The sequence below is a fragment of the Nannospalax galili genome, unplaced genomic scaffold, assembly GCF_000622305.1.
Source record: "Nannospalax galili isolate Female #2095 unplaced genomic scaffold, S.galili_v1.0 scaffold243, whole genome shotgun sequence".
Classification (NCBI taxonomy): domain Eukaryota; kingdom Metazoa; phylum Chordata; class Mammalia; order Rodentia; family Spalacidae; genus Nannospalax; species Nannospalax galili.
In genome coordinates this window covers 4,413,767-4,435,425 of record NW_008353490.1, presented here as the reverse complement: position 1 = coordinate 4,435,425, position 21,659 = coordinate 4,413,767, and the positions used below count along the sequence as shown (strand labels likewise).

At 38.4% G+C, this 21,659-nt stretch overlaps 1 protein-coding gene across 1 annotated transcript in view; it reads right to left on the bottom strand.

Moving 5' to 3' along the window:
• CUNH18orf63 (chromosome unknown C18orf63 homolog) overlaps positions 1 to 8,852 on the bottom strand; it is a 41,843-nt gene extending 32,991 nt beyond the window's left edge. The window contains exons 1-3 of the mRNA XM_008850693.1: positions 8,719 to 8,852; positions 7,314 to 7,392; positions 3,013 to 3,069 (exon numbers count right to left, since the gene is read on the bottom strand). Coding sequence (XP_008848915.1) covers positions 3,013 to 3,069; positions 7,314 to 7,392; positions 8,719 to 8,852 — 270 coding nt within the window. The remainder of the gene's footprint in view (positions 1 to 3,012; positions 3,070 to 7,313; positions 7,393 to 8,718) is intronic.
• Positions 8,853 to 21,659: the final 12,807 nt, after the last annotated feature.

The following is a 21,659-nucleotide window of genomic DNA, read 5'->3' as shown; positions in this document are numbered from 1 at the left end:
TTAATGCATACATGGAAATATGATGAGAGGCTGGAGAGACAGCTCCACACTCAGGAACATATACTGCTCTTCAGAAGACATGAGTTCAGTTCCCAGTGGCTCACAATTTCCTGTGTCTCCAGTTCAAAGGATTCCAGCACCGTCTTTTGAGCTCTGCCAGAATTCCACTCATATTCACATCCCCACACAAACACAAACACATAAAAAATAATAAATAAAACAAAAAAATCAATCTACAAAAATCAATAGCTTTTCTATATAGCAATAACAAGCAATTGGAGAAAGGGAAATGGGAAATGTTCCCATTCACAATTGCTGCAAAAAATAAAATAAAATATTTTGGAATAAATCTGACCAAAGACACCAAAGATCTTGTCTGTTCTAAAATGATGGCTAAATTTGTTTTCTCCCCCTATCTAGAAGCCTTTGAGAGGGAACTGACACTGATTCTAACCACTCCAACAGCTAAGCTATCAAAATACCTGAAAGTAAATCCTGAATCCATCACTCTAAAGTCCAGCCTTAGAAGGCAAAAGAAAAATGAGGAGGAACCCAACAGAGGGATGCTTTCGGAAGCCCTTGTCAAGAAATTCCAATGGACTCTCATATGAACACTGGAAAATTGCCCTGTTCTAACTTTTTTCTAGTTCCCTGTCTAGAACTTATAATACTAATTATTCTTTACCTTTACTTCTCCTTCACATCTCCTATTCATGATTCAAGGCCTTTCTTTTCCCCCTAGAGGTAAGAGTTATGCAACTTGGGAGTCTTTTAGACAGACCCACTGAAGTGGTACTCCAGTTGTCTCACCCTGGGTGCCTGTTCAGTATGGAGGAAGCCAGAGAGGTCTCTGTCCTGATTCCCTATTGGCAATTTGGGTAACCTCTTCAGAGGATGGTGTGATAAGAATAGGAGGTAGGAACTGGCTAGGCAGTTAGGGTAAAAAGACCCCAAAGAAAAGTAGCCAGTTTCTTGGCTAAAACTCACAATGTCCTTGGGCCTCTTAGCAACATACTCTGTTTCAAAGGTCAAAAATGTAGAAAATATTTGGGAGCTTGTATCTAATCCTTAAAAGATTTTAGGGTTACTTCTTCAGAGGGAGGAATGTAAGAGAGGCCAAAAGCCCCATAAAAAAATAAATAAATCATAGATGAAGAAAGAGTACATGAATTTATCAGAAAAAAGTGATGGGGAGATGTGGGAGGAGTTGGAGGGGAGGGAGTGGGCATGGATTTGACCAAAACACCTTATATGCATGTATGAAATTCTCAATAAATTATATATTTAAAAAAATTAAAGCTTTATGAAACATCTTCTTTAATAACAACTAAATGAGAAATCAGCAGTAGAAAGAGCCCTGGAAAATCACTAAATATTTGGAAACCAAAAAGCATACACTTTTAGCAGAGATTAGGAAGAATTAATAACTAAAAAAAGTTAAAATAAGACAAATATTTGGAGGAAAAAGATCATACTAAATGTTTCTACATTAGAAAAGAATGAAGCTTTCAAATCAATGACCTATGTCCACTTTAGGAGACTAGAAGATGGAGGACAAAATAAAATCAAAATAATAAGAAGAAAGGACATAATAAAGATCAAAGTGAGAAATCAATGTGACAGGAAATGGTAAAACAACAGAGGAAATGAAACAAAAAGCTCAGACCTTGAAATAACAATACCTCTCCATTCTCCAGCTAGACTGAGCAGAGAGTAAGAAAAAGAAAAGAAAAATCAAAAGAAGATACACACAGCCCATGCCAGGAATCAGAGACATTGCCTCAGATTCTAGAGCAAGGGCAAATAAAAGAAAAAGCAACTGTAACAACAAATTTAACAACTTATAGGAAAGTGACATATTCCTTGAAATAAACAACTCAAATAGGTCTTTTACCTGCTAAAGAAAAATTGCAGTTAGAAACTTTTTCAAAAGCTAAGGCCCAGATAGATTTTGATGAATTTAATGAACCATATATAGAAGAAATAACAAAATTAGACATGAACTCTTCAAAAAAGTTTTTTGTTTTTTTTTAAGAGGAAAGGGGATTTTTTTTCTTACCAGAATATTTCTGAGGGCAGGGATTTTATCTCATTCACAGCTAGGATGGCTAATATTAATTACCAAATTGATTGACTTGAAAAGTGCCTATGAGATTTATAAAAACATACTTCTAGGTGTGTCTGAGAGTATTTTTTTTGTTTTTTTAAAGTATTTTATTTATTATTTTTATTTTATGTGTATGACTGTATCGCCTGCACATATGTAAGTGCATCCATGTCATGCAATTCCTGCAAAGGTCATAAGAAGGCATCTGATCCCCTGGAAATGGAGTTTCAAACAGTTGTTAGCTGCAATGTGGGTGCTGGGAACCAAACTTGGGTCCTCTGCAAGAGCAGCCAGTGCTCTTAACTGCTGAGCCATCTCTCCAGCCTCTCTATAAGAGTATTTTAAGAGAGAATTAACTAGGGGAGGAAGATCCATCCTGAATGTGGGTATACTATCCCCATAAGGTAGGGACTGAAGGCTAGGTTGAAATAAAAGGCAGTGTGGGGCGGGAAGGAAAGCCTACTAGTGCAGACACTGTCTCCTTCCTCCTGCCTGGGCGCTGTGCAGTAAGCTGCCTGCTCAGCTATGCCCTTCCACCACAATAGACTTAAACCTCTGAAGCTACGATGTCTCCTTTCTCCTTGTACCACCAAATTTCTCCCATTGAAGAAACACATCACCATGCAGAATACAATCTATAATTTTGTTTCTCCATATATTAGCTATATAATTGTGGTATTAGATTCCATGTTTTCAGGTTTTGTTTTCTGTGCAAAATGGGAAAATCATTCATTCCTCTCTCTGCTCTTAAATGTGCACAAAATAATTATTTGGAAAATATTTGAGGTCTTTTCCATATATAACAATAACTTGTGAAGTGATACTCCAAATTTTGTTTGTTGACAAAAGAAATTGAATATAAAATCAATATAGCATCTAAAATTATTAATATTTTACACACATACCTTAGCTCCATATTTTTCAATATAGGCATTAAGTTTCCCAGCTTTAAAAAATGGTATCTATAACAAAAAGTACACATTTGTAGAAAAGAAAAAGACAACATAAATACATAATTAAGTATTGCAATACATACAGATTTTAAGCATAATACAACAAAGCTACTTCTATTCTTTCAAGAAAAACATAGTGATAATCATTCCTCCCTAAACTAGAATCTGTGAGTACACTGTCAAGGTGAATACTGTCTAATACTGACACGATCTCCACGCCATATAAAGGAAAAGGTCAATACATTTTGTGTAATTAATATCTTCCTTAATATACAAGACATGCTTAGACATGAATAAGGAAAAGTGGACCTAAATAGACGGTTAAATTTAAAAGTCCTATGTGCAGCCAGGTGTGGTGGCACATGTCTTTAATCCCAGCACTTGGGAGGCAGAGGCAGGAGGATCTTTCAATTTAGTAATGAAAATGAAAGAAATACAAGTTCATAAGAGACTATTATTTTTAATTTAACAGATAGGCAAATACAAAGGCTTTGAATATCCAGGGTTCATGAGTGAAATGCTGTTTGCTAAAATGTAATACAATACAAAACTTGTCAGAGAGCAATTTAGCAGTATTTATAGTTTAAAATGTGATGTAATCCCACTGCTGAAAATATAATCCCTAGAAATTGCCAAATTATATGATTTCAAGATGCTTTCTGAAGTACTGTTTGTATAACACAAATCAATAACTCAGATGTGCATAACAAACATTAAATTACTGCATATATCCACACAATGAAATATTTCATAACCTTACAAACAAGGAAGATATATGTAAGAACATAGGAAGAAATCCAGGAAACACAGTTAAAGATATAAAATTCAAGTTTCACAGTAGCATGCATAATAATCCCATCTTCTACTTTAAATATATTTTTAAAAAATTTTACAGAATGCTTTTGTAAGAAAGCAAAACATTAAAAAGTGGCTAGTTTCCTCTTATTATTTTTGCTAAGATTAACCCACATAAACTCATTAGACTCCTTAGACAAAAACCTTCCTTGTTCCATACAGATCTTCAACTACAAAAGAATACAAATAAGTTTACTTGCTCACTAACAACTTAATCTTTCTTAAAACTATACTAAAGACAAGAAAATGTAGATGTACTTCTAAGAGCTAGAAGAAAACAAAAGAACTAAGGATTTAGACAATTTATCAGCGTTGTTAAAACAATTTTATTGTATATATGGACCCACAGCACTTATGACAGTATGCACAAGACCTGTGGAAACCCAAGCCAGGGGCCCAGCGTGGCTGGGGGATGTGGGCAGGAAGTCCCAGCCCTAGCTGAGGATCTACTGGCAATTTACGGATGCTAGGGGAGGGACAGTCAGTTTTCCTTACCAATGTGATACCTGATAGGTTGACCAGACTCCAAGGGACAGACCCACACCCAGGAGCACTTAGGAAACACAGATTAGACTTGATAGGCCTTTACAAAAAGACAAACAATAAAGAATATGAAGGGAGATAGTAAGGTGGGGAGTAGGAAGGGTGAACTATGATAAAATACACTGAATATGATCAAAATTTATTGTATGAAATTCTCAAATCAACAAAAATTAAATAAATAATTTCTTTGGAGTCAAATCAATCAAAATCTTGGAAAAGCAGATTTTCAGAGACTTTTTGACAAAAAACTCAGAATAATATGGCTTTTATAATAAAGTTAAAGTTAAATGTAGCATTAGAAAATATATTTCTCATGCCAGGCGTGGTGGTACATGCCTTTAATCCCAGCACTCGGGAGGCAGAGGCAAGTGGATCTCTGTGAGTTCGAGGCCAGCCTGGTCTACATAGTGAGTTCCGGGCCACCTGGGGCTACAGGGAGACCTGTCTCAAGAAAAAAAAAAAAACACCCCCTGAAAAGAAAATATATTTCTTGTTTAATTTTATCAAGTATAATTTTTTGTGTGCATGCATGCGTGTGTGTATGAGTGAGTGTGTGTGTGTGTGTGTGTGTGTGTGTGTGTGTGTGTGTTCACATAGAGGCCAGAGATTGACATCAGATGTCTTCCTCAATGATTCTTCACCTTAGTGTTGGAGATAGGGACTCTTAACTGAACCTGGAGCTCACTGAGTCAGTGGACGACTGGTCAGTAAGATCTAGGGATCTACCTGTCTGTCTCCTCAGTGTTGGGATTACAGGCATATACTGCTATGCCCAGCTTTTCTATGGTACTGGGCATCAAACTCAGTACTTCCTGTTTGCATAGCAAGTACTTTACCTTCAGTGTTTCAAAATAAAATGTCTAGGGGGCTGGGGATAGCACAGGATAAAATTGGGAGTGGTGACACAAACATATAATCCTAGCATTAGGGAGATGCAGACAAGCTCCAAGTCATTCTCAGTTATTTAGTGAGTTTAAGGCCAGCCGGGAATACATGAGACCTTGTCTCAACTAACTGATTGGTTAAAATTTATTATTTAATTAAAAGAAACTGATGTGAGTTCCTTGAAAAAGGGTGGTTTTTTTTTTTTTTTAAGACCAAGTGCTAGTCCAAATAATACAGGCTACTGCTATTTCTCTTGGATGCCCTTCAGAACTTGATGGTAAGATCCTATTGCTGAAGACCACACACACTTTGGTCACAGGATTTGGAGAAATCAAGCTAGTACTGATCTGGAAACTTTCTCCCTACTGGTTAGCTAACAGAAGCAAAACGTCTTATGCAGACTGCAGGGGGAGAAAAATCATCAATGGTTTTACCCAGCTGTGAACACTGTGAGCTACAATAATGACTGGCCTCACAAGATATACCCATGGGTTCAATAATTGCATGAATGGCATGGGGGTAATCAACCACTTTCTGATCGGCTTTAGAGCCCACTATAAACTGAAACTTTTATCAGGTACTGTGAATCTGACCAAGAACTCATGGCTAGGGAGCCATATAGGCCCTAGGGGTGAACTTAAATGTTCTTTTTGTTTTGTTTTGTTTTATTTTGTTTTGTTGAGACAGGGTCTTCGGTAGCCCCAGTGGGCCTAGAACTTGCTATGTAGACTAGGCTGGCCTTGATCTCACAGAGATCCACCTGCCTCTGGCACCTGAGTGCTGGGATTAAAGATGTGTACCACCATGTCTGGATTATACTATTATTTTCCTAAACAGATATAATATCAAATTACTTCCTAATATGTATGTCCACACCCATAATTAGCACAGCTCTCAATCCTCATCAGAGAAGCTTCTCTGTGTAGTATACAGAGAGTCACAGCTGGTCAAAGTGCAGAGAATAAGTGACTGTGGTGTGCTCAGCCACAAATGGGACATCCATATCACACACCTTATCCCCAAGGGTCAGGAACCCAGGAAAAGGGGGCAGAAAGATTGTAAGAGCTAGAGGCTTGGGAGAACTGCTGCAAAACAATGTCTTCCAGAAATAACAGGGCTGTTGCACTATGAACTCCCACCAACTGTGGTTGTCTGTACAAGATCAAGCCAGTCAACATTCTAGTATGGACAGGAGCAGGGCTCACAAATCCCCACCTGTAGCTGAGGGCTAGGATTAGGAGTGTGGTCCTTGGCAGGTTGACCATACTCTAGTGGATGGCCCTATATCCATGCATAGATGTACAGCAGTAACTGGACTTCCTGGATTATTATTTCTTTTTTAAAAAAGAGGACATGAAGTTGGGAGGAGGACATGGTGGGTGGGGCCAGGAGGCCATGGAGGGAATGAAGTGTTAATATGACAGAAATACATTGTATGTATATATGAAATTTTCAAAGATTAATAACAAAAAAGTTGATTTACTGAAATGAGACACTTCTTCCTTTTATGGGGGGAAAGTGTTTGAGACAGGGTCTCCCTGTAGCTCCAGCTGGCCTGGAACTCACTATGTAGACTGGGCTGGCCTTGAACTCACTGAGATTTGCTTGCCTCTGCCTCCTGAGTGCTGGGATTAAAGGTGTGCTCCACCACACCCAGCTGAAACTTCTTCCTTTATATTAATTATAACTAACAATTTATAGATGGCATTAAAGGCCATGCTATCTTAACATATTGTACTATATAACATGCTTTATTCATTAATGGTCTTTAGCTCAGCATTTGTATCAGAGAAAGTTAAATATTTAGAATCACAAAATGGATTTAAATATCAGGCATATCAAAGTTAGTTAATAGAATATTCAATAAAATTGAAATATGGAATGATTAATCCTCACAAACCATCTTCAATTTCAGTTACCACACTTGAATTATTGTTTATCAATTGCTTCCAATAATTGGTAATACTAACCGACATCACTACCCAAATTTGGTTTAGTATTCTAGGAACAGGCGCTGTGAGAATATCTTCATGCAAAAGCAGCAACTGCCTGTGGAAAAGAAATGTATTCGTTTCAAAGTGAACTTGCCTACTGTCTGTGCTTTCACTTTACTGGAGTATTTGGAAATTTTGCTTGGTTTAAAATCTCACTTTTCTACCCAATTTTTCTACCTATTATTATTTCCCCAAGGTAAGTCTTTAGTAAGTATAATCAAATTGCATCCAAGCAGGAAAGGTACTGATTCTCCACTGTGCTTTAGGGAGGGGATAAAAAATAGGGAGAAGTCTTATGAATAAGGGGAAAATGGAGGATACCAAAAACCTGTCTTCCTCATTTTCTGCCCTTAGCCTAGGATGGCCTCAATCTTGAGATCCTCCTACCTCATTTTCCATACTGCTGGGATTACAGGTGTGTACCATCACACCCAGTTTGCCCTTAGCAATCTTAGTGGTTTTATTCTTCTAGGAGTTATTTATTTAAAAGTACGATTTTGCCAGCGAGGTGGCACACGTCTGGAGTCCCAGAACTTGGGAGTCAGGGGCAGGCAGATCTCTGTGAGTTCAAGGCCAGCCTGGTCTACATAGTGAGTTCCAGTCCTGCTGGGGCTACAGGGAGACCCAGTCTCAAAAAGACCAAAAGAAGAAAAATAAATAAAATAATGACAATAAATAAATAAATAAATAAAATAAATGTATAATCTTGTCTTGAGTCCTTCTTTGCGTACCTCAAACAACTTAAGGATACATGAGTCCTTAATAATCAGGGAATTATAATTTAGGCTTCAACTGAGCTGTTGCTTTAAAGATTACTTAGGGTCACATTTTTTTTTAATCTTTTTTGAGACAGGGTCTCCCTGTAGCTCCAGCTGGCCTGGAACTCACTGTGTAGACCAGGCTGGCCTCGAACTCATAGAGGTACACCTGGCTCTGCCTCCCAAGTGCTGGGATTAAACGCATGCGCCACTGCACACAGCCAGGGTCAGATATTCTAATATACTCTTAGAGAAATATTCTTTACTGTCTTCTATTTGATTTGTAAATTAAGAAATTATATTAATCTTAGTATCTTTAAGTACCTTGCCAAGGAATAGATAGTAAATATGCATTACTTAGTGTCTCTAAATTTAGGGCTGCCTGATTTGATTCCTGTCTTACAGAGATTTGAAAAGATTTTCAAGTACATAAAGAGATCATAAATATAAAGACTCAGTGAGATATTCAAGTGTTTTAAGTCTGTTTAAATAAATCCAAACTGTCTTGTTAAAACTGAATTTGTTTTCAAATTAAATATACAGGTAAAACAAATGTTTTGAAGAAAATACTTCTAAATAGCTATTATAGGTTTCAAGAAGTTTAAAAGATGACAAGTTTTTACCTGCACATCTTTATTTGTATACTCCTAATCTCAGTTTCTGCCACCTTGCTACTCAAGGTTATCTGGACAGAACAGAGTCTGTGTAAATCAGGAAGTAAGATAAAGAACAGAGACTGCTGCCTGGACTCATTCATATCTTCTTATTGACAGTGGTCTCAGCAATCAGGCCTTCAGAAAAAAAAAAAGCAATAAAAAGCAAGCAAACATCTTAGCTACAGGATTTCAATACAAACTCAGCAGATATTTGAGACTAAGAAAATAAATTAGCAAGTGACATCAGTGAAATACCAGCAACTTTCACCTTCAGAGTTTGCTAATCATTTTTAATCACCTGTATTTGGTATAAGTTTTATTGTTATTGTTCACCTAACATAAATTATCCATTTAATATGTAATCAAATGCTTCTTTTAACTATATTTATAGAGTTGTGCACCCATTGATTTAATAAAACTTAGAACAATTTCATCATCTCTCCCCAATAATCTAGACTTCTAAATCTCAAATTCTATAACACAAATTGAATGGTTAATTTAAGTACAAATAGCAATAAAAAGCCCTACCAACTAATTCGTAAATGTTCTGTTTTCTAGGTACTTACTATGCATCTACCAAATTATGTTTAATAATATATTCCTGACCATCCTTAAGTTTTATTTTGTTTTCTGGAAAATGAAATCTCTCATAATAATTTAAAAATAAAAAAATGTATAGCCAAGACCTCTATTATTTCAGATTATCTCTATAAACCACTTCAAAGTTAAGGAAGACTATATTGTTTTTTAAAAAATTATTTTTATTTTACATGAAAGAAAATGTTAACTGAAATTTGTAACTGTTCAGCTTTCTTTTCCATGAAATTACCTGGCTTAAAATTTTCTATCTGGGGATACATATTAAAATTGCTAATTCACATGGCTATCTTTGAGGTGTGTGTTATTACAGAAAACTGGAGTGTAAATTGAACAGATTATTAAAGTTCAAGCTCTCTAACAGTAACCTGGCCTCTAGTATTTTAAACTTAACATTAACTTCTCTAAAATCAGTAGCCCAAGATTGTGAAGTGTGACCAGTCTAAGTCTGACCACAACAACCAAATGCCTTTGTGTTGTCACTTGAGGAATGACGATGATGACATCTGGTTTGAATACATTTAGCTCACTTAAGAACCACAGCATCTGAAATTTTCTTCAGTAAGCTTTCTGCGCTGGATTCACTTATGCTTCCCACGGCCGCCTGGGTAAGTTACGGTTGCTCTTTGGGATTCACTTTCTCAGCGACCACAATGGTCTCCGAGATCTTACTTAGATATAAACTTTAAGAAGTGATTCTAGAAATTTCTAATAAAATGCTCTAAAAACTGGAACTCCTGAGTCTTAAAGGATGAGTATACCTTTTCCTGACACTAAAATCTAGAACTAGCCCTATCCCAAAACAGCACACACATGAATTCAAGATCCAGGTCTGTGGGGGAATAAAAATCCGCTCCTCAACCTTAGGGTGGCCGCCAGGAGCATCCCTGACCTCCTCCCTCCAGTCTCTCCTACCAGTCAGGTTGCTTCCTCACAGTGGGAAATAAACCTGGTGTTTCCAAGAACCGTTGGGGCAATGTCTCTGGAGGCGTCTGCCCTATAGGCCTGAGGAGCCTGAGGAGCAGCAAAGCCTTTGGCTACCCTGCTCTCTCCAGCAAGGCTCTCCTGCCTCCGTTGCTCTCCTCAGCACTTTCCAAAGACGCTGAGGTGCTGGTAGAATACTCTGTACTCCAGTCATAACCTATGCTCTCCTCAGACCCGGCTTCTGTCGTGTCCCGCGCACTCGCTCTCTCCCATCAGGACCTGCGTGAAGTCCCACACGCTCCCATAAGGCTCCATTCTCCCATCAGGCCTTGCGCTGGCGTCAGGCGCGGCACCCAGCGAATTCCCATATGCTCCCATCAGGCCCCATTCTCCCATCAGGCCTTGAGGTCCTGTCAAGTCTCTGATCCAGGCAACCTCCCCCTTTCCCCCCAATTCCCCTTGGGTTCGGTGCTCCCATCAGGGCCCGAGCTCCCTCCTGTCGGTGCCATTTTCCCATCAGGCTTCCTGCTCCTGTCAAGCCAGGCTTACTCTTTGGCATGACCCACGTGGTCTCGTAAGGCTTGCACTTCTCAGGCCCCATGCTCCCATCAGGTCTTGAGCTTTTGGTACAGGGCTGGCTATGTGCTACTCCCAGCCTTGCCCAAGGGCTTTTCCCGCCACATTTAGGATTTTCTTGTTCTCTTTGCAGGCCGCTGAATTAGAAAAGGGTCGGCAGAGCTGCAGGTGTCTCCTCAGAAGGTAAAGTTGGATTGACATAAATGGACAGTTATGAAGCCACAGGCGCCACAGTTGACTGGGATGAGTTCTCCCCAGGCTGTCGGTCACAGAGCGCATTTCGGCTTGATTGTCTTGTTTTCTCTATGCAGCTTATAGAACTCCTTTTTTTTCTTTCTGTTGTTTTTTTTTTTTTTTTTTGAGACAGGGTCTCCCTGTAGCCCTAGCTGGCCCAGAACTCCCTTATGTAGTATGTAGACCAGGCTGGGCTTGAACTCACAGAGCTCTGTCTACCTCTGCCTCCCAAAGAGTGCTGGTATTAAAAGCGTGAGCCACCACACCCGAATTTTCGTAGACTGAATCCCCACAATCATGAAGTCTTTAAAAACTTGTAATAAATACCTCTTATTTGACAGTTTTAAAGCATGGAACAGATGCTGGTATTTTTCTAAGGGTTTGATGATAGAGCATGAAGCAAACAATAGTTTCTGCCCTTGTAGAACTTTCTTGGAGGTTGATGACGCCAAGGTGAACTCTCTTGTTGGACCCACACAAAATTAAGAGCTGGGAAGTAATGAAAGGAAGAGGGTTGTTGCCTCTCTGGGTTAAGTTCTCTCATAAGAGCCCAAAGAGATTTCTCCTTCTAAGTATGCACGTATGTGACAAAGTTTATCTTGTATATTTTTTTTTCTCAGACATCTTTATTTAGGTGCCCATCACATGTGTTTCCTGGTCACAATCAAAGCTGGGTTCAGGATGTTTTGAAAGGACAGATTTGTAAGCCAATTCATCCCTATAGTACTGGTAACTACACCAGTTATTACCTATGCCAATCAGTAACAGGTGCAAATATACCCTCATAAAAATGGACACTGGTGGCACATGCCTTTAATCCCAGCACTCAGGAGGCAGCAGCAGGCGGATCTCTGTGAGTTCAAGGCCAGCTGGTCTACATAGTGAGTTCCAGGCCAGCTGGGACTACATCAAAAAGAAAAAAAAAAAAAAAAAAAAAAAAAAGGACACTGCCTCTCACAAGCATTTCCAGGCAAGTGAGTAATAAGTAAAGCTATAAAAAGCTGCAAAGAAGGCTTTCACTCATCTCAGTGTTATGTGACTGTGACAAGGCTACTGATTTCACCACCACTGATGCACAGACCTCAACTAAAGGCAATTAGGTGCAAACCATGGCCCCTACCTCAACTGACTGGGCCTAGGTTAATTGTTTTAATGGGCTATTAGCAGCCAGTTGTTTTGGCATAGGCCTTCAACACCAGCACATGGGAGGCAGAGGCAGGTGAATGTCTGTCCCACAAACCATAAAGGCTATTGCCACTACTGTTGGTTACATGCTGAAACTAGATGGTTAGACCCTACTGCTGAAGATATCACATGCTGAGGTTGCAGGACATGGAGAAATGATGCTAAAATAAGCTGGAAGCTTCCTCCATATTGGCTAGCTTGCATGGAACCAGGTACATGCAGATTGCTGGAGGAGATTTGTCACCAACAGTCCTACTCAGCTATGAACCCCAAGTGCACAAGTACCAACAGGATGAGCAGACTATGCTTCCTGGTGCAACAGTGGCATAATTACTGTTTGAGTTCAACAAGCAGCTTTCAAATTGGATTTACAGCTCACTCCATGGGAGAACGTTTGTGTCTGATATTATGAGCCAGGAACAATTTTTATGAGTTCACTTCCCTTATGGATAAGAAGTCACTCTGAAAACTCTAAGAATATAAACAACAGGAAAGACTATAGCTGTCACAGTTCCCAACAGCAACAGTGTGTTGTGTGAAATTTCTCCAGGGAACCTGAGCAAATGTCTACTCACCTGAGACAGGAAGCTAATGACACAAAAAAGTAATTCTACCAATGTTCAATTCACTGAACCAAAGATGCTATGGGGGTTACTTCCAGGACTGTGGACAATCACAGACAGCTGCATCACCAAAAGCCCATCCAGCCTAAGTGATGACTCATGGAAACTACAATCCTGAGATCTCTGCACAACTGGTGGGCAGCTTGGTTAGTTGGGGAATTTCTTCTTTTCACAATTGTTTACTGCATCTATAACCTTGTGAAGTGGCCTTGGCAATCATGTGATTTGAATATTCCAGAATTCATTTCGTTTCTTGAGTCTCATGCCTCCCTTTGAAAGAGACTGTCAATTTGAAGGAAATTGCTCAACAACAGTCTAGCCCTTCCTCTGGCTCTTACATTGTTGTAATGCTTTTATATACTTGGCGGGCAGGGCGTGTGGGTATAAATGTCTATCCATGGCTAACATTGGGCCACTGTGCCGGAGCACACTCACTTTTTCTCAGGATCTTCATCATTGGTGTTACGTCATCCAGTGTAAAAGGAAATTTCCATCCATGAAGAATTGCAGCTGACAATTGCAGTCATCTATTAGTCATGAACTGAAATGTTGAGAAGGGAATTTAAGACACATCACACCCACCTGACATAACAATAGCAATTGCTTCCCTACTGGGGCCTATGGGGCCTATCTTGTACATTCTTTAAGAGTGCAACAATTTGGACAAGATGTGCTTAAGAGAATTTGTGCCTGGCAACAGATCCTTCACCACTGAGCCCATCCTAACTCTTGAATAAAACCTCCAACACCAATAAGCTTTGTGTAAAGCAGCTCATATAAACAATTCCTGATTTTGCCTTCAAAAACTTTCCATTTCTTTAACCTCTTTGAAAATATAAAATTAATAGTTTACCATGGTGATATAATTATGGAGAAAATTATCTCAGAAGACACTTTAGTTCTATATCTTTAAGCTGGATAGTTTTCTAAGCAAAGCTAAACAACACATTGCTTGTAGATGTTTACATGTATCCCAAACAATATTTTTCTGACAAGGAAATGATGGACATAATTCAGGATTATTATGATCATGAAGAGGGTGGTAGGGTATAGAAGAAGCATGTAATCCCTATATTAACTGAAGAATCCATTGTTCTGTTATTCTATTATATTTAAAAACATATGTGCTGCGAGACCTCCTCCATCCGGGTAGCTGCTGGGAGCTCAGCAGACTGCCAGAGTGTACTGGGTTCTAGCTTTCCTCTGGCCTCCAACTACCAAAGTGCCTGAGAACCCAGGGAACAGCCTGATGGCCCCCGATCCTGCTTCCATGTGGTGATGAGCTTCCCTTAATTGTGCCATACCATCCCTTTGCCTGGGATTTTTGTGAGGCCCCTCCCAAGACCCCCGGGAAGATCTGCCTTTGATAGGCTAAGCCTTGGATCTCAACAGACCTCCAGAGAGTGCTAAGTTCTGGCCCCTCTCTGGCCTCCCTCTGGCATAGGGTTGACAATGCACAGGACTGCCTGAGAGAGCCTGGATCCTGCCTCCATGTGGTGAAGGAAGCCTGAGTATACCTGACTGGAACCTGAATTGGGCTTCTGTGGGTACACCTGAATAGCTGATCTGAAGCCATCAGTTCTCTCCAAAATAGACCTGAGAGAACACGAATCCTGTACCAACCAGCTTTACATAACCTATAAAGAAAGGATCTAGGTACCCAGATAATACAAACAGAAGCATACTTCAACTTAATTCTCATATCAGAATCATAAATAACAAAAGAAATTCACATACCAAAACCACAATGAAAGAATAATAAAATGGAAAGCCAAAACACTATGTCTCCACCAAACCCCACCGATCATATAGAAGAGTCCTACAAGGAAAACCCCTAGAGATAACCCAGGACACTGAAGTTAAAAGAACAATCATAAACATGATCAATGAAATTAATGAATTTAATTCACAAAAGAGATAGAAACGTTGAAGAAAACCCATGCAGAAATGAAGAAGGAAGTGCAAAACTCAATAAGCCAACTTGAAACAAAAGCGGAAAGCCTCATCTCTAGAATGAATGAAATGGAAAACAGAATATCAACACTGAAGGATAAAGTTGAAGAATTGGACCACTCAAGCAAAGATTATGGAAAATTAGAAAAAAAAACCCACAGGAATGGAATATGCAAGAGATTTGGGACACCATGAAAAGACCAAATCTACGGACCATAGACATAGAGGAAGGAGAAGAATTTCAGGTTAATAGTGTTGACCAGATCCTAAACAGGATTGTAGAAGAGAATTTCCAGAAATTAATGAAAGACATCAATATGCAAATACAGGAAGCACATAGAACACCAAGTAGGATCAGAAAAGAAACTCCCCATGACATATCATAATAAAAACACTAAATGTACAGAACAAAAAGAGAATACAAAAATCAGCAAAAGAAAAACAAGTCACATACAAAGGAAAGCCCAGCAGAATTACAGCTGACTTATCAATACAAACTATGAAAGCCAGAAGAGCCTGGACCAAGGTATTTCCAGTTCTATGAAAATAGATACCAGGCCAGAATACTATACCCAGCAAAAATATCTTTTATAGTTGAGGGGGAAAGAAAAATCTTCCATGACACAAATAGCTTGAAAGAATACATGTCCACAAAACCAGCCCTCCAAAGAATACTTGAAGCAATACAGAGAGCAGAGAGAGAAACAACTACACCCTAGGGGCAATGAAAGAAAATAAACAAAGATATAATCTAGGAAACACAAATTACACAGAGAACACAAACAGCAATCAAAATGGCGGCAACAAGTACACACCTTACAATGATAACCATAAATACCAATGGACTGAACTCCCCAGTCAAAAGACTCAGGCTAAATGAATGGATTAAGAACCAAAATCCATCTCTTTGCTATCTGCAAGAAACCCATCTTACCTTCAAGGACAGGAACTACCTTAAGGTAAAAGGATGGAAAAGAATATTCCAAGAAAATGGCACTAAAAAACAAGCAGAGGTTGCAATTCTAATATCTGACAAAATAGTCTTCAAAGTAAAACTAATAGAAGAGATAAGGAGGGTCATTTCATTCTTATCAAAGGAACAGTTAACCAAGAAGACATTATAATCCTTAACATATATGCACCAAATTCTGGTGCACCCAAATTCATAAGAACAACACTACAGGACTTTAAGACACAGATTAACCCCAACTCAGTAATAGTAGGGGACTTCAATACCCCACTGTTTCTGTTAGACAGGTCAAGTGGACAAAAAAATAAACAGAAAGACATCTGAATTAAATGATAGATACCATACATCAAATGGACCTAACAGACATCTTTCAATTATTCCACGCAAACACCAAAGAATACACTTTCTACTCAGCACCCCATGGAACTTTTTCAAAGACTGACCACATATTGGGCCACAAAACAAACCTCAACAAATACGAAAATATTGAAATAATTCCATGCACTCTGTCGGACCACAAAGCAATAAAGTTAAAAATCAACACTGTACAAAGCCTTAGTCACTACGTGAACCTGGGGTGATTGAACAACACACTGCTGAACAATCAGTGGGTCAAAAGAGAAATTAAGAAAGAAATAAAAGAATTCCTGGAATTCAATGAATTTAAGACAATACAACACAACACAACCTCTGGGACACATTAAAAGCAGTCCTAAGAGGGAAGTTTATAGCTCTAAGTGCCTACATTAAAAAACTGGAAAGAGCCCAAGTAAATGAATGACCTAACACTGCAACTCAAGGCACCAAAAAGGCAAGAACAAATGAAACCCAAACCCAGCAGAAGAGAAGAAATAACAAAAATCAGAGCAGAAATTAATGAAATAGAAACAATGCAAAGAATCAATGACTCTAAGAGCTGGTTCTTTGAAAAGCTAAACAAGATAGCCCCTTAGCCCAGTTAACCAAAGAAAGAGCAAATCCAAATCAACAAAATCAGAGATGAAAGGGGAAACATCACAACAGACACCCAAAAGATCCAGACCATTATAAGGGAATATTTTAAAAACCTATACACTACTAAATCTGAAAGTCTGAAAGAAATGGATGGATATCTGAAATCATGGGAACCACCAAAGTTAAACCAAGAAGAGATCAACAGGTTAAATAGACCCATAACATATAAGGAAATTGATACAGTAATACAAAGCCTCCTAAATAAAAAAAGCCCAGGCCCAGATGGATTTACAGCAGAATTCTACCAGACTTTTAAATATCTCCAACCAATACTACTTAAATTATTCAAAATGTTAGAAACAGAGGGAGAACTCCCAAATTCCTTCTATGAAGCCAACATCACTCTAATACCCAAACCTGGTAAAGACACAACCAAAAAAGAAAACTATAAACCCATATCCTTAATGAATATAGATGCAAAAATTCTCAACACAATACTTTCAAACTTCATGCAGACACACATCAAAAAGATCATTCACCATGATCAAGTAGGCTTTATCCCAGAAATGCAGGAATGGTTCAAATCAATAAACATCATAAATCATATAAATGGACTTAAAGACAAAAACGACATTGTCATCTCAGTAGATGTAGAAAAGTCTTTTGACAAAATTCAGCATGCATTTATGTTCAAAGTCCTAGAGGGAATTGGACTGGAGGGAACATACCTCAACATAATTAAAGCTATATACAACAAACCCACAGCAAATATCACTCTAAATGGAGAAAAACTGGAAGCATTCCCATTAAAATCAGGAACCAGACAAGGATGTGCACTATCTCCACTTCTGTTCACCATAGTGCTTGAAGCTCTTGCTAGAGCAATAAGACAGGAGAAGGAAATTAAAGGAGTACTATTTGGAAAAGAAAAGGTCAAGCTATCTCTTTTTGGAAATGATACCATAGTATACTTAAGAGATCCCAAAAGTTCCACCAGAAAATTCCTAGAAATGATCAAGACTTTCAGTATAGTGGCAGGTTATAAAATCAATCTACAAATTCAGTAGCCTTTCTATATACCAATAATAAGGAATTGGAGAAAGAATACAGGGACATGCTCCCATCCACAGTTGCTGCAAAAAATTTAAAATATCTTAGAATAAATCTGACAAAAGACACTAAATATCTTTATAATGAAAATGTTAAATCACTAAAGAAAGAGATTGAGGAAGATACCAGGAGATGGTATCATGGTTCATGGATTGGAAGAATTAATACTGTTAAAATGATCATCCTACCAAAAGCAATATTTGAGTCAATGTAATCCCAATCAAAATCCTCATGACATACTTCACAGAATTAGAAAAATGCATCCTTAAATTCATATGGAGGCACAAAAGACCCTCGATAGCTAAAGCAACCCTGAGCACAAAGAGCAATTCTGGGGGATTACTATATCATTACTACACAGCTATAGTCATAAAAACAGCACGGTACTGGCACAAAAACAGACACATGGATCAATGGAACATCATTGAAGATCCAAACCTGAATACATGCAATTTCAGCCACCTAATATTTGACAAAGGTGCCAAGAACGCACAATGGAAGAAAGACAGCATCTTCATCAAATGGTGCTAGCAAAACTGGATCTCCACCTCTAGAAGAATAAAACTAGATCCTTATCTTTCACCTTGCAGAAAAGTCAACTCCAAATGGATCAAAGACCTCAATGTGAAACTGGAAACCCTGAAAATATTAGAAGAAAGTATTGGCAGTAACTTATAGGATATAGGTGTAGGAAAGGATTTTCTAAATCAGACAGAAGTTTCTCAGGAATTAAGGTCACCAATCACAAGTGGGACCTCATTAAACTAAAAAGCTTCTGTATAGCAAAAGAAATAATAAAAAAAAGTGAGGAGAAAACCCACAGAGTGGGAAAAAAATCCTCACCAGTGATACACCTGACAGAGGTTTAACATCCAGAATATATAAAGAACTCAAAAAACAAAGAATTGAGAAACCAAATGATCTAATTAAAAGATGGGCTAAAGATCTAAACAGGGAGTTCTCAAAGGAAGAAATAAAGATGGCTAAGAAACATCTCAAAATGTGTTCAACATCGTTAATAATTAGGGAAATGCAAATTAAAACCGCCCTAAGGTATCACCTTACCCAATCAGACCAGCTAGGATCAAGAGAACAAATGATACCAAATGCTGGCAAGGATGTGGATAAAGAGGAACACTCATTCACTGCTGGTGGGATTGCAAACTTGTGCAGCCTCTATGGAAAACAGTGTGGAAAACTCTTAAAAAACTAAAAATGAGCCTACCATATGATCCAGTTATATCATTCCTTGGCATATACCCAAAGGACTTATCATATTGTAGAGACACTTGTACAATGTTTGTTGCTGCTCTTTTCACAATAGCTAAGAGATGGAAGCAACCTAAATGTCCCTCAACTGACAAGTGGTTAACAAAAATATGGTATGTTTACACAATGGAGTTCTATTCAACAGTAATGAATGATGAAATAATGAAATTTGCAGGTAAATGGATGGATCTAGAAACTGTTATACTAAGTGAAGTAACACAGACTCAGAAAAACAAACGGCGTATGTTCTACCTCATATGTGGCTCCTAGCACCAAATCCTTTTAAATTCCAGGTCCTTTTAATAAGAAGATGCTGTACAGCAGTCCCTTCTGCATGAAATAACTACCATCATCATGACTTTGGCTGAGCCTGATCACTAAACATAACCACGACTGAGCTTGCTGATGGTTGTATTCATTCATTAAAGGAGTGCCAAGCTGGTTCACTGGACCCTCACCTAAGTATCCAGCCTCTCTTCCCAGCCAAGTAGTCCAGCCTTGGAAGACAAAAGAATACTGAGGAAGAACCCAATAGAGGGAGGTTTTTGGGAGCCCTTGTCAAGAACTCCAATGAATTTTCCTATGAACATTTGAAAATTGCCCTGTTCTGACATTTTTCTTGTTCCCTGTCTAGAACTTGTAATGCTAATTACTCTTGTCTTTACTTCTCCTTCACATCTCCCATTCATGATTCAAGGACTTTCTTCTTCCCTTAGAGGCAAGAGTTATGCAATTTAGGAGTCTTTTAGATAGACCCAATGAAGGAGTACTCTACTTGCCTCACCCTGCATCCCTGTTCAGCATAGAAGAAGCCAGAGTGGTCTGCATCCCAATTCCCTATTGGCAATTTGGGTAACCCCTTCAGAGGATGGTGTGATAAGAAGAGGGGGTAGGAATTGGCTAGGCAGTTAGGGTAAAAAGACCCCAAAGAAATGTAGCCAGTTTCTTGACTGAGTCAAAATGTCCTTGTGCTTTTAGCAACATACTCTATTCCAAAGGCCAAAAATGTCTAAAGTATTTGGGAGCTTGTATCTAATCCTTAGAAGATTTTAGGGTTACCTCTTCAGAGGGGGGAATGTTGGAGGGGAGGGAGTGGGCATGGATTAGATCAAAACACCGTATGTACATGTATGAAATTCTCAATAAAGTTTTTGTAAAAAAATACATATGTGCTGCATCAATTTTATATGTATAGAGTATCACATAATTTTATAATTTAAAAATGTAGGTAGGTAGTCATAGTACCTGCAAGTGTTTTCATGTAGAAAAAACTGTCTTCACAGAATAGGTTTTAAAAATATTTTATTTATTATTTTTATTTTATGTGTATGAGTGTTTGCTTGTATGTAAGTGTACCCATGTCGTGCAATGCTTGCAGAGGTCATAAGAGGGCATCGAATTGCCTAGAACAGGAGCTATAGACAGTTCTTAGCCTCAATGTGGGTGCTAGGAACCAAAGCCGGGTCCTCTGCAAGATCAGCCAGTGCTCTTAACTGCTGTGCCATCTCTCCAGCCCCCACAAAATAAATTTTTGTTGCAAATCTATACACAGACCTATTCAAGTTACCAGTTCCATAAGTTACTTATGCTTCCATTTATTTCACTCACAGGCTTCAGGATGGGAAACAATCCTCAGTTGTGTTCAGTCCATCACTTTTTTCTGACTATACATGAATATTTTTATCTGTATTCATTGTTGCCTTGTGCCAAACTGTGTTTAAACTGTAGACATTCAAGCATTAGTCCGTGTTCTGTGACTGAGTCAATATCATTTAGAAAGGAAAATCATTCCTGAGAGACTTCCTGGGGAAGAGGCAGATCTTCATATGGAAAATGCAGATGACAAGATTTAAGTAGGGCAGATTCCAGATTTTGAGTAACTGTATACGGTAAGAAATTTGAGCTTTGGCGATTGGGAGACATTTGAAGGTCTTAGACAAATAGTGTGATCAGATTTCAATTTTAGGCTCCATCTTCTATGGAGAATAAATCTGAATTCAAGACTGAGGTGAGGTGACACTATTAGGCATTTTCAGGAGCAGGGTAGGCTGGCAATTACTGAAGGCAGGTCTGGAACAATGAGGAGTTAAAAACAGAGCACTTATTACAGATGTTTGGCAGGTAGAATTTGTAAGGCTTGGTGATGGATTTGATTTTGAGGATTGCCTGGATGATCTCCTATCTCCTGACCTGGGTTACTTGCTGATGGTGACGCCATTTCCTCTACTTCTCGGATTGTCAAGGACCCTGAAAAATTTCCACAATTCAATAAGATATCTAGAATTCTCTTATCTATAGTATTTTATTCTTGTTCCATTTGTTTACTCTTCAGACGAGTTTAAAAATAAATTTAATATTTTTTTATTTTGGAACCATTTTACTTTATTTTTTAAAATTATTTATTTAATAACCACATAATTAGAAGAAGCATTTCATGACAACAGCATTAACATATTCAATAACAATTTCCAGAGCTAAGATGCATCTGTTTCAAGATTGGCGACAAATTGTTG